At 54.0% G+C, this 13,223-nt stretch overlaps 1 protein-coding gene across 1 annotated transcript; it reads left to right on the top strand.

The window, feature by feature from the left end:
* Nucleotides 1-11,589: 11,589 nt before the first annotated feature.
* Nucleotides 11,590-12,990, top strand: SPATA19 (spermatogenesis associated 19; the record flags this gene model as incomplete). Its single annotated transcript, XM_082330527.1, has 5 exons — nucleotides 11,590-11,667; nucleotides 11,781-11,837; nucleotides 12,364-12,455; nucleotides 12,578-12,655; nucleotides 12,909-12,990. 5 exons carry the CDS (start codon nucleotides 11,590-11,592, stop codon nucleotides 12,988-12,990), a joined length of 387 nt encoding a protein of 128 aa, XP_082186653.1.
* Nucleotides 12,991-13,223: the final 233 nt, after the last annotated feature.

Raw genomic sequence — 13,223 nt, 5'->3', positions numbered from 1 at the left:
CCTAGCGCCGGCCCGAGAAGGTTAAACAGGAGGGGGTGGAGGGAGCCAACACCGCGCCGCGGGGGGACGGAGGCAGTGGGAGAGGAGGGGGGATGCTCCTACGCTGCTGCCTCTGCCGGGGGGGTCGGCAGCTCATGGCGGGGACGAGCTGGGGGGACCCTGGGGCAGGTTGGGGGGGAAGAGGAGGATGCCTGGGGCTGGGCGCTCCTCGGATCTGCTTCTCCCCCCACCCCGGATGGCTTCGGTGGGGTGGGAAGGAGGGCGTCGCACCTCGGTTTCGGAAAAGATCTCTAGGCTTAAAAGGCATAGACGGAGCTTTTGACATCTGCTTCTGCAGCACGCGTTTAGGGAGAAAGTGTGGAATTGAGCAGCTGGCCCTCAATCGCCGGAAGAAATTAAATGACACAGGGTGCAATTAATTGACAAGAAACTAACAACCCAGACGGGAACTGGTAATCCCATGAATCTGATTATGATAAAAACACGACCAAATAATCCCAGGAAAGCTGTAATTGTGAAAATCTCCCTGCCTCCCCCTTCCCAGCCTCCTTTCATGTGAAGATAACAGCAACAAAACCATCCATGACATCTTTCCTTACCTATCTCTGAAAGGGAAAACCAGAAAGACCCCAAGCCTTCGAATCGGTCTGAGATATGAGAAATCACCATTTGTCTGTGCAAATGCATTTGAACCTTGTTAACATGTACTCAACACTGCGAGCACGCAGGTATGGGACTGTTTTCATCCAAGGGTGTCTTCCCCCAAAGTATGGTACGTGTCACCTTTGATGAGGGTGGTTTTGATTAATTCTTCCTGACACTCCGTATATCGCTGGCAAATGTTCTTCAGTGCTGTGTAGTAATGTGATTTTTTACTGCAGTAACATTTGTAATCTTTATTCATAACTGCAAAACGGGGAGACGCCGCCGCAGGCGTGTGAGCGAAGGGGGTTTGGCTGTGTGGTCCCAAAAGCCTCCGTCGGCAGATGCTGAGCCCAGGCGAGAGCGGCTGGAAAAATCCCCAGCTCTGCGGATGGAGATGGATGGCTTCTCGGAGCGACCGCACAAAGCTAAGCCCAGCGTTTCGCGTCGGCTTAAAAATGCGTTGCTGCTGGTTTCACTGTTTTTCCCCTTTCTTTCTCCTGCTCCAGCCTGGCCGTGTAGGCTGTGACACTCGCCGGGGTTGTGTCCCTCCCTTTGCCCCATCCGAGGAGACCCGCTGTTCCCCTCTCGGTAATGCTGTTCTAACTCTTCACCAGAATGTATTTCCTCTTCAAAATACTTAGGGTAGGTTTGGCGGCCGGTGGCTTTCTGGATTGCATAGGCCTTCTTTTTAGCAGGAAAGGTGTAGCCCGCTCTGAGAACAGCCGGGCTCGCTTTCCTGCTCTGCCTCCACTCTCTGACTGTGTGGCCTTGGGCAAGTCACTCAACCTCTCTGTGCCTCAGTTCTCCCATCTGTAAAATGGGGATAAGTCATATTTGAGCACTTTGGACAAGCACTTGGTCACCTACAGACTGTAAGTGCTATGTAAATGCTGAGTGCTAATACCAAGTGATCCCTATCTTTGAAATATTTAGAGATTTTTTTTTTTTTTTTTGAAGTGGTAAAATCAACCACTGCATCCAGGTTTGCACACTTCTTCCTCTGCGGTTAAGTGCTAAACCCTCCAGCCTGCCTGGGAATAAAATATCAAGTGTTTCATGTGGATATTCTTGCTTTGAGTGGATTCAGGCTGTAGAAGAAGTGTCAGGAGAATCGAAGAGCCTGTAGGCATGTTTTTTGCCCCAGGCTCTCCATTTGCATACGAAACTTTTGTTTATTCCCAGGTAGAATTGCCAAGAGATTCTCTGCAATCTCGCCTTTAATTCTGCTTTGCCTTGGTTATTGCTCTTGCTGCTGGTTGAACCTCGAAGGGCTTAGATGTTTGGAGAAAGCGTGAGCTCTCAGCCAGGCGGTCGGGATACGGCACTCCGACCACACCACGCTCCCCAGGAGCTTTTAGGTCGGAGCCTGTCTATCGCTCTGCCTAGAAATACCTGATTTTAGAGGTTGTGCTTCCTCTTCCAGCAGGATGCTCGGAAACCTGCAACCCCGAAAAGCAGAGCACCGCGTCTTTTCCAATCTCGAAGCCCTGACTTAGGTTTGAACCACTTAACAATGAATCCTCTAAATCGATAACGAGATATTTCCGAGCTTTAACAACTTCGTGTAGGTGGTCTTCAAACCGTGAGCAGGTTTATCTCAGGAAGGAGGGAGGGTCTCAGAAATACCCCTTTCTTTCCAGCCTGCACCAGGGCTTTTTATTGAGTACGTGACGAGTGACCTGATGTAAGACCCTCAACTATCAGAGTGAGAATTCAACTTCGCTAACAGTATGACTGCGAATTTCTTTTATTTGAGTGTGTTTTAGGGATTTCCCTAGAATCCGCTCGGATCTGAATTGATTTAATGCCATTCGCCCGCTCGGCAGCGGGGAAAACTCTGCCTGGCTAACTTCAGCTCGCCGGTAACTTCAGCAGTGCGGCGCGCCAGCGGCCGCGGCTCTCGCCACGCGGAGGCGAGCCGGGCTGCTCCCGACGGACAGGTGACGATTGGGGCCGGGGGATGCCCCGGTTGGGGGGAGACGCAGAGGCTTCGCGCTGGCCGTGCCACGGCTGACTCGCTCTTCCTTTCGCTCTCGTTGCCTCGACCTCTCTAACAGAAGGTTGTTTTTTCATTTGAGTGCTTTCCAAACTATTTATGATGCCCGTTTGTACGGGCAAGGCAGTGTCTTCGGGCTCTTGAGGTTGCTACCTCAGGACCGTGCCCCCCGTCTTAAGGAGCTCTAGAGGACTTGGAGTGCAGGGACGGTTGACGGAGCGCGCCGGCTTGCTGGGGTCAGTCTTTTGAGAGTTGTTTTCCTTTTGCAGGTGTTTTGAGCCGCTGGGCCCCCTGCTTTTCATGGTCTTCGACCTTTAGAGGCTGGAGCTGCAGCCCTCTCTCTTTCAGCCGTGTACCTGCCACGCTGCTGGAGTGGGAAATCCCGCCCGGGCGCCTCGTGGAAGCGGCTCTTCCCTAACACCATCCTTAACTCCTTTCCCCGCTAGACCGAGTTACCTTCCGATAGACTCGGGCCGTGCTTTGGCAGACGGGCTCGCCTCTTGCTTTGGCAACCTCCTCGCTTCTCCCAGCCCTCTGGTTTCCATGCCCTTCAGGGGGTCGCTCCTCTCTTCTCCCGCGGACCTGGGACATCGAAGCTGTGTCAGACGATGCCATTTCATCCCTGTTTGAACTCCGTTTCGCTTTGGTGGTTTGCAAACACAGCTGCTGCTGCTTCATTTTTTTTTTTTTCTTTCATGCTGCAAAATATATCTTGATTTTTGTCTTCCTGGGCCAAACTCTCTTATTTTGTAAGCTTGTCTGAGATAGAAGGCTCTTGCTTTACCAGTAAGCATATGATTCCTCCTTGCATGGTGCAAGCGCGATGTGTTTCATTAGGTCCCTTGGAAAATCCTGGACCAAGGTGAAAAAATACCTCTGAATCACAAGAATATTTGTCCCCGGGCTCTGCTGAGGCATCAGTGCGGTGGGTGCCAGCCCAGCTTTGGGTGGTCCTTGCTGGCGCCTCTGCCTGCGAGGTGGCTGCGGTGGGGATGCTCCAGCGCCGTTTTTGCGCCGCCGTGGGGGTTGCAGGATTTCAGCCACCCTGAGCCGGGGGAGGTAACACGGAGAGGTAGGTACGGGGACGTCGCCGAGATCCCTCGGAACGAGGGGGTGGTCGTGGGGTGCCGTCCCTCGCCCCCTCTCCATCCAACCCATGCCGTCCTGTTGCAGGCAGGCAGTGGGGCAGAGAAAACGCTTTGCCTGCTTTTCCAGCAGGAGCTGCTGAGCAATCAGCCACGTATTTTTAAGGTGACTTTGCCGTGCAAACTCACTGATGCTTTGGTTTTGCAATGTGGACGTGAAGGAAAATGCAAGTTAGTGTAAGTGGGGAGAGAGGGAGCGTTTAGGGCTCACTTGTGGGGCCCCGTTTCTGTGCCTGCCGTTAACTGCATCCGCGGGCACTTGAAGTGATGGCTTTGCAGGATGGGGGCAGCTGGAGGGTCCCGGGGTCTCTTCCCAGCTTTGCCACAGACCTGTAGTACCAACCCGGGCTGGAGCCCTTGGCGGGAGGCACCGGCATGGTTTGCGGTCTCACCGGGTGCGTGCATAGGTGCCCCCGGAGCAGCGTGGTCCCCGTGAGCTCCCAGGGCGGTGGGGAGTGTCCGTGCGAGCAGGCGATGGTTTTCCAGGGCAGGATGCTGCTGCCGTGCATTGGTCACTTGTGACTTGGAGGCTGTTTCGGTCGCTAGTGGGCTCCAGGCTGTTGATCTGACATTCGTCTCCTTGTCAGCTGGTTCAGTGCCACCCGCTTTGGGGGAAGGCTGGAGGTAACGATGTTTGGATATGTAAATAGAAAGGGAATATAAAGGGAATAACAACTTCGCTCTACCTACCTCCAGGGGTGTTGAGGGCTCAGGGTTTGTGCTCAGCAGCCCAGGCACAGTCCCAGCAGGGCTTAGTCATGTCTCATGGCATCCGGGCACGATAAATGCATTTTAGACTTAGTGCTGCTCGTATCTTGCAGTTTGCATTAGGACAAAATCTGCCTGGCATTTCGGTTTTTCCTCCTGCTTCAGGTAGTGACGTAGATTTGGGAGTTCTCTGAGTTTTGGGTTGGTTTCAGCTGTAGTTCTTGGCTGGGGGTATTTTTTGGTGAGGCTGGACCGGCTGCCTTCAGGGATTTCCACACGTGGGCTTGCTGCAGCCCCGGGCTAGCAGAGTCGATGCTTTTTGTGGAAGGAAATCTTTTCAAGGAACCGGAGTAAAACACAATGTATATATGAGATATAAATACATAGAGAAGCGTAGGACAAAGATAGATAGGTATGCAGAAGTCCAGTAGATTTGCATGTCGGGGGTATGTTTAGAGCCGCAGTGGAGGGGGGGATTGGGATGGGCAAAGCCGGGCAGGGGCTGGGAGCAGCTGGAGCCTGGGGGGGATTTGGGAATGGAGAGGCACAGCTGCCCCACGGCAGGCGTGACCTGCACTGCATCCCTGCTGCACACAACCAGATCACTTTTTTTTTTGTTATTCCCCCCCCCTTTTTTGTTCTTGGTTTTCTTTTTTTTTTTTGCTTTGTTCATTGTATGTGACTCACCGCTGGGCCGTGATACTGAGAAGCAGGAGTGACAGGTCCTCTCCTCTGCGTGTCCCGACGCACGTGGGGCATGACATGGGAAAGAGGCGTCACATTGCCTCATCTCTGGTGCAATCGTTTAAAGAAAAAGCATCACCGCGCAGAAACCCTTCTCTGAAGTCCCTCTAGATGCTGCTCTCCGGTTACTCATGTGAAAGCATTTTGCTTCGCATCTGTTCTTCCCAGAAAAGCATGAGTCAGAAGGGATGAGAGGGATACGGCTAAATTTGTCCCTTGGGCTGAGGAACACGGTGCCGGCTGTGCCAGCGGTCCCAGCAGTGGCTCCTCGGCAGGACAAGATGTTCTTCAGAGTGTCTTTTTTTTTTCTTTTTTTTTTTTGAACCTCATTAGCAGGACTTTTAGGGAGGGGATTTGTTCACCCATGATGCTGGAGCCTGTACCGGCAAAGTGTCCGATGGCTTCTGACATGGGGGTGGCCGAATTCAGGCTGGGTGCCCTCCGGGAGCCCATCCCCGTGCTGCCTGGGCACGAGGTAACCCTAAAAGAAAACAGGATGTTTACTCCCATTTCGCCCCTTCAGCTTAGTCTTGTTGTTGTTTTTTTTTTCTTTTGCTGAATATCTTTACTCCTCTCTGCCTGTGTTTGCAGAGGAGGAGAGGCTGGGAAGTGCAATTTGTTCCTATTAGGGGTGACTGCTGAAATCTGGTGGGGAAGCACATGAGCCAAGTACCGGAGGCTGAGGAAGCAGCGATGGCATCTCTGACTTGGCATTGCCTGTGCCAGCGAAAGAAAAAACTTAGCGTTGAACTTAATTTCCATCAGTCTGTACATCCCGGTGTGGTGAGGACCAGTGCGGAGCTGCTGGTTTCTGGGAAGGGGCTGGAGGTGGGAGCCTGTTCCCCTCCCCGGGTGCCGTGTTTCCCCGTTTTTCCCTATTTATGTGTGTTTTGGCCTGGCAGGTTTGTGCCGTCTAAGCTGTCTGTTCCTCGTCATTTGTGTGGCAGTAGGCGTCTTGCCCAGCGATGCTGGGCGACCTCAGGACATGTGCCGACGAGCATCCCCAATCCCCGGGGCTCTGGCTGTCTTTTGATACGTGCATGGATGGACGAAGGACCGTGTCTAGGGAGGGGGTGGGCAAGAGAAACGGGGGGCGGACGGGCTGGTCCAGGCTGAGGGGGTTTGGATGTCGAAAGCATGCGCTATAGTGGTAGCTAAGGATTTTTATACTGGTTGCAGTGGGGCAGGACACATGGTATGGAGGGGCTGGCATCCCCCGGGGAGGAGATTTTTGCTTTACCATCAAAATGACAATTTCTCTCTCAGGGGGGCTTTTATTCTTGTTCTCCTGAGCTTACAGGGGACCAAGAGGGCTGCAAAGGGGGGTGCCCATCTTCTCGGGACAAGGCAGTCCTGTGGTCTGAAAGCTCCTCTGATTTCCACCCACTCCCCCCCAGCACTTATATTAAAAAAAAAAAAAAAGACTTGAGAAATGAGCCCCAGTATCTCTATCTAAAGAAATGATATTGGTGTATCGAAACTGCATTGTATATAAAATTAAACAAATATATATTTACTTTCTATTTTAGAAGGGGGGGAAGAAGAAATATTTAAAATAATTCCTTAGTAATAGGTGTCAGAAACTTCTGTGCAGCATGAGAGAGGCTGTCAGAGGTGGGGAGAGTCTGAACAGCGGGAGCAGAGCGAGTATTTTTACATTATATTGCGCTTTGGCTTCGCTGCTTCTCCATCCACCTATAAATAGACAAAAATATATATACAAATATATATATAAAAAAATTCTATATATCTAAGTCACATAGCTGTTTTATTTTTGTATCCATGCCTAGTGCTGTTTGAGCAATATGGTGGCGAGGGAGAGAGGAGGGCTGGGCAAGGCTGGGGGGCTGGCGGGGCTCCGAGGGGGATCCGCTGGCTCCGGCTCGGCGTCGCCACTGTTTGCTGTCGCGTTGCTGTTTCAATAGGGAAAAAGAATTGAAAAGGGAAAAAGCCCAGGGATGGGGGAAGCCCGGGCACCCCGTTTGCTGCAAGCTTGCCCGGTGCCGCAGCAAGGCGGTGGTCTTTCCACCGAGGGCTGTGTCTTCTTGGGTCGTTTTAGAGAAACGAGAGGAATTTCAGCTCCAAGGGTGCTATTTTCAGCAGGAAGGATGAGGCTGGTTGCAACCTGGTGGTAGTGGCACAGGATGGGGGGACACTGCGGGGACAAGCTCCCCACGCCGCTACCTCGCCGGGTGCTGTCGGCCACCCGTCCTCACCGCCTTCATAAATCCTTAGGGTTTGTGAAACCCTCATACGATTTATGGAGCCCTGCAGAGCCGCCTCGGTGGCCGTGGTGGGGTCCCCCTGGGCCCCCGCACCCAGTCGGAGCAGGGCACCCTCTCCATAGGCACATCGATACCTCTACAACAAACAAAAGATCTCCGACCATCAGGGTTTTACTGGTGTCGTGGAGGCTGCCGGTCCCCGGCTGGGTGTCGGGGTGGGATTCGGGGCTCTCCCTGCCCCAGTGGGTGAAACGGCATCGAGCCCCGGCTCGGTGGGCAGCAGGCGCGGTGGGGAAGGTGCCGGGGATGCTCGGGGCTTTTCCTGCAAAGCAATACGGACCCGCCGTGCCCCCCTGCCCCCTTTCCCCGCATACATGCAGGCGGCGAGGGGGAGAAGAGCCAGTTTTGGGGCTGAGTGATGCCTGGGAGTGGCAATCCATCCCTCTGCCTTCCTTGGGGCAGGATTTGGGGATTGCCTTTGGGCAGTGGTGTGCTAGGGGAGGCTGCTGCTCCCCTCGGGCTGGGTCCCACAGCCCTTGGCCCCGTGGGGGACCTGGATGCTGTTTTTTGGGCTCAGATGTCCCTGCAGCGAGGCAGGGGACGGTGGCACAGACCCCAGGTGCTCCCATCCCTCTGGGGCCGGGCAGAGGTCCCTCGCCGTTGTTGCGCCGCGTCCCCGATGGGCTGAGGCATGAATGTAATGCCCGGGAGCTGTCCCCCTCGCAGCGGCACAGTGTCCTCCGTAGGTATCACCTGTATTTTCCATGATATTTCTGTCTTCTTCGTTGCGGGGTGGGGGGGCTGGGGGGATGTTTCTAATATCAAGCCAAGATTTGTTCAGCACCAATTCTTGATATCAAGCAAAGCATGTTTGATGGGACTAACTTGCATTTATTAGCGGTAAATACATAAGTGAGTATTTTATATGTTTAAAAAAAAAAAATATGAGGAGAAAGAGAAGGGATGAGATTTCTCACCGGTTGGTGTCTGGGCTGGGGGGCTGCGTTGCCCCCCACACCAGCCGGCGGGGCTTTGGGGTATTGCTGGGGGTGGGCTGGGGGGCGGGCAGCTTTCTCCTTTCCCCATCTCCCCTGGAATCACTTACAGAAAAAAAACAGGAAAAAAAAAAAAAGTTTACAAAGCACACTTTCCACAGTACCGTTAACCCTCTGGATGCCAAACAGACACATAAAATGCCGCTCCTCCCCGAGTGCCGTGGGACGAAGGGATGGCCGTGCCGACAGCATCGTCCTGCTTCCCTTGGTTTTATTTGATTTAATTTTTCTTTTGTACACACAACCCCGCTTCCTCCATCGCCGCAGCCACGCGCATCTGGCGGGAGCCTGCTTTTTGGGGGGTATTTGCTTCCTGCTCCCCCAGGCTCTTCCCGCTCGGCTGTTGGGATCGGTGGGAAGAGCTGCATGGGAAAGCGCCCGTCTCTGCTCGGGGAGGTTTTGGCTCTGTGGGAGATGCTGGCACCTGCTCCCTGCCCTCCCACATGCACTTTAAGGCCAAACTTCTCTTTTTTTTTTCTCTGCGGGGCCGGCAGAGAGCAGGCAAGGGATGCTCCCGTGGCCCTGAGGGGATGCAGGACCTTCCGTACAGCTGTGCAGGCTCCAGTCCCTTTGCGTTTCCCTCGTGGGAAAGCCCTGTAGAAATCCTCCTGGAAACACCTACATTGCCGTAGGTTTCTCGAGCCATCCTTTGGGCATACGGAGATCGCACCTGCGCGCCAGCTCCTGGGGGAGCATCCCTGGATCCCCAAGGGGAGCGAGCATCCCTGGATCCCCAGGGGGAGCATCCCTGGCTCTCCTGGGGAGCCCAGACTTTTTAATCCCCTTTGATAAGTTTGTCGAGTCTCTGAACTCTCACAGACGTCCATAGGTAGCTCTTGATTTACTTCCCTCCTAACTCCGTAGTGTTTTCCCTTAAGGCAGGATTTTCTTCTGGACCCAGTAGGTCTCTGGTTGCATGGGACAACTTTTTCCTCCTTTTAAGAAGAATTTCTTGCCTATGGATATAAAGACTAGACCATTCAACCTCGTTTCCATTTCTTGAATGTTGAGTATTACGATGTATAACACACATTAGGGTGCTCTTTGGTGCTGTTTCAATGGTAACCAGTGGAACTGACTTTTTTAATAACAATAACAATAAAGGAAACTTTAGTACCGCTGGTTCCATAATGTTTGTCATCGTGACTTTTTTTCTTCCTTTTTGTTGTTTGTTTTTTTTTTTTTTTTTATTTTAATTTTTACTAAAAAGTGAGTAGCGATCAGCTGCCGAATCTCTGTGGTGTTGATTTTACTGACTTGTGCACTGCAAGCCGTTGGCCGCTGCCTGGCTGGGCAGCGTGGGCGGCTGCCGCGAGCCGGGCGGGCTGTGTAACAGGTTAGCGGGAGTTGGGTTCGAGTCGCTTCGGTTTTTAAATTGCACACAGCAAAAATAGCATTTGATGGGAGCCCAGACGGCAACTAGAGGGTTAATTTTCGAACTTCAGGTATGTTCCTCAAAAGAAGAAAATAAAAAAATAAAAAAAAAATAAAAAAAGAGAAACAAACCACTATTTTTTCAGTAAGCTTTTTTTTTCTGTAAACGATTTACAAATAAATCTGACATGATGGTGCTGTACCAAAGCCTTATACGAAACTTATTCCGCGCTCTATATAATCTCTCTGTATCTGTATTGTTGCTCTCGGCCTCCGTGCTCCGAAGGCCGGTAAAATGCCAGCAGGAGGGACCGGTGACAGCATGCTCGGCATCGGCATCGCCGGGAACGGCCGGGCTCCTGCCCGGAGCTGGTCTGGGACTGCGGGGAGGGGAAGCCAAATTTCGGCATCGCTCCCCAGGTGTGCGATGAGGGGCACAAGTGGGGGTCCCTCACCCCAAACTCTCTTTCCGACTGGGTGCTAGCCTGCCCTTGGCAGGTAACCAAGACCTCGCTGGGAGCGCTGCCCGCTCCTCCCGGCTGCCCTCCCGGCCTCACCACTGCAGGCAGCGGCCGGGCAAACTCAGAGCTTGTCTCTAAGGGGATAACAACCCACTGAGCCTCCTCAGCCGGGGGGGTTTTACATCTTCCAGCTCAGCCCAACCTACGCAGCGCTTGGCCAAGGCAGACCTCTCCTGGCTCTCGCCCTGCGAGCCCTGTCCCTGCCCTTCCCCATCCTCCCTGGGGACAGCCGGGAGCTGGGTTTGCTTTGATAGCTCTAAGCAATAATCCCACTCTGCCAAGAAAGTTGGGTCCTTTTGGCTCTTGGACTGTTGTCAGTTAATGAGTTAAATGCTAATAAGCCAACAAAAATTGGAAGAAATGAGAGTTTGAAGCCCTGCCTTACTGGGAGTAGCTGGTCCCTTGGTCTCTGCCTGTTGGGATTTTAAGGCCTGCTGAGTACTTAACAATTTATCGCCGGTAACATTGCATGTTCATAGATTGACTTTTTGGTTGTTTTTTTTAATTTTAATGTACCCACTATAAGAAATTCTGGCAGTGTTGCGATGTTATGTACAACTAGCCATGCTGTAGGAGAATGATGGGTTTTGGAATTGATTAACTTGCTCCTCATGTAACATTACCCTGCTTCAGAAATGTTTTGTATTTTGATATAAATAAACATTTGCTAAAAAAAAAAATGAATAAAAGACTTGTGGGTGTCATCGATTTGGGTTGGGGGGCTCTGGGGAGGAGGTTGACTGCCCTGGGGATGTTTGCGGAGAGGATGCTTCTCCCTTGGGATGTGGGAGGGTGCTGGGCTTTTCTTTGCCCTGGGCATGCCATGGGGTGTAGGGGGGAACACCCTTACATTGGGGTACCCCAAGCTCTGTCCTCCTGTCGGATCTTCGTAAGCTATGCAGCCACGTGGGGCTTCTTGCAGGGTCTCTCCAGCCTGCAGCAATACTTCTTGCTCTCTGCTGTCTCGTTCAGCCACGCTCGCAGGAGGGTTTACAAAAAAGCTTGGTCTTGGCTCCCGTGGGCACCCTGAATCGGGATTTGCTCCCTGTAGCTCCCTTGTCCCCATTGCTCTGGGAACCCCGTGCTGGGACACGGGTGCCACGGTGCCCATTCCGGCTCTGACCCAATAATGTGCTGGGCGTGGGGCACTGGCGGTGCCACCGACGGGCACCCGGGATGATCATTTCCACGTGGCTGGCATATATCATGGCACGGAAAGGCATCGGCCCTCCCTTCCCCTCTGCCAGCACCCCAGTAAGCAGTGGGGCGAGGAAGGGGCTTTGCTGGCAGAGCTGGGGGCTTTGCAGCAGGTTTCCCCCCCCAGGGCACTGGCCAGGGTAGGGTGTCAGTGGCTGCCTCTCTTCCAGGGTATCCCTGCGGTGGAGATGGGAACGGTCTCGCTGGTGGAGCAGTGGCTGCATGAGGTGAGGCTGAGGCGTGCGAATGCCGATCCCAAACGAGGGGAGCCCGGGATTTAAATCCAAGGAGGTTTCCCCGGGATTTCATGCCAAGGCAGGGTTGGGATGCAACGCGTGGTCCTCCCACTGGGAGGCTTTGCTGCCTTTGCAGATCAAAGACAAGACCTCCAGGTTCTTCAGGTGGACGCTGGCTGGCGCGGCGGCACAGCGGGCAGAGTCCACATCGGCTCCTCCGGCGTGCCTGGCGGCGAGCGGGCCGGACCCACAGGTTGGGATCCGTGGGCTGAGCACAGCCATGCCCCACGGCAGTGTCTGGGAGCTCGGCAAGGTGCAGCTGGGAGGTGCTTGGGATGGAGGGGTCCTGGGGCTCCTTTGGGATTAAACACACTCTCGGATGAGAAACCTTTCCATTCACACCCTCAGAAGCACCCAGCTTCAGCCACCCTGTGTCCGTGCCATGAACAAGGTCTGTCCACCCTGTGGTTCCTCGTGCCGAGGCCCTAAACACCTCGTCCCCCTCTGCTTTTGGCAGGATGATGTGGATCCTGTCGCGCGCCCACTGGGACGGTCACTCAGCCACTCCTTCCTGGAGAACAGGACCACGATCCAGCTCTTGAGGCGGAGGTAAAGCCCCATGGTGCCCACCAGGACCGGCTGGGGATGGGGTGGGACGTGCCACCACACCGGGCTGGGGGGCTTGGCGGTGGCGGCTGCAGTGCCTGAGGGGGCCGGCACGGTTCTTGCAGCCAAACCCGCGTCTGCTGCGTGCTGAGCGTGTCAGGGGACGAGGCGGCACAGGAAGAGCTGGAGCAAATGGAAAAACGGTGAGTTCCCCGCCGGCACAGCCTTTGGGGGGCTGCCACGTTCCCAGGGCTCCCCTCACCCAGACACCCTGCGTGCTCCGGCTTGCTGGCCCTTGGCAAGTTGAAGCCCAGGCTCCCGCTCACCCTGCTCCTGGGAATTAAAGCCCGCAAGCTTCAAACCCCCATCCCCTGCAAGGAGAAAGGGTTGGTTGATCCTGGCAGGGATCCAGGGCAGGGGTTCCCGTGCACCCCCCCTAACCTTGGCTTGCTGCAGCATGTCCCAACTGATGCTCCAAGCTGAGACAGACACCGAGCTGGACACCGATGCCCAAGTTCTGCTGTCGAGAGAGGACTAGGAGGTAAGAGAACCCCAACCCCATCCGACAGGGCAAGGCTGGGCAGCAAGCCAGGTCCCTCGCTGTCTCCTTTGAGGCCAGGGATCCCACATCATCCGCTGCCGCAGCTTCCCTTTCTCATGCTCCTCTTTTATCCAGGCTGACCCACTCTCTGCTCCCCTTCACCCGCTGCCTTTGAAGTTTTTTGCCACCTTTTCAGCGCTGATTCATCCGGAGGCAGCATCCCTGCTAAT

This window comes from Platalea leucorodia (genome assembly GCF_965183815.1).
Source record: "Platalea leucorodia genome assembly, chromosome: 20".
Taxonomy (NCBI): domain Eukaryota; kingdom Metazoa; phylum Chordata; class Aves; order Pelecaniformes; family Threskiornithidae; genus Platalea; species Platalea leucorodia.
This window is presented reverse-complemented; position numbering and strand designations above follow the sequence as displayed.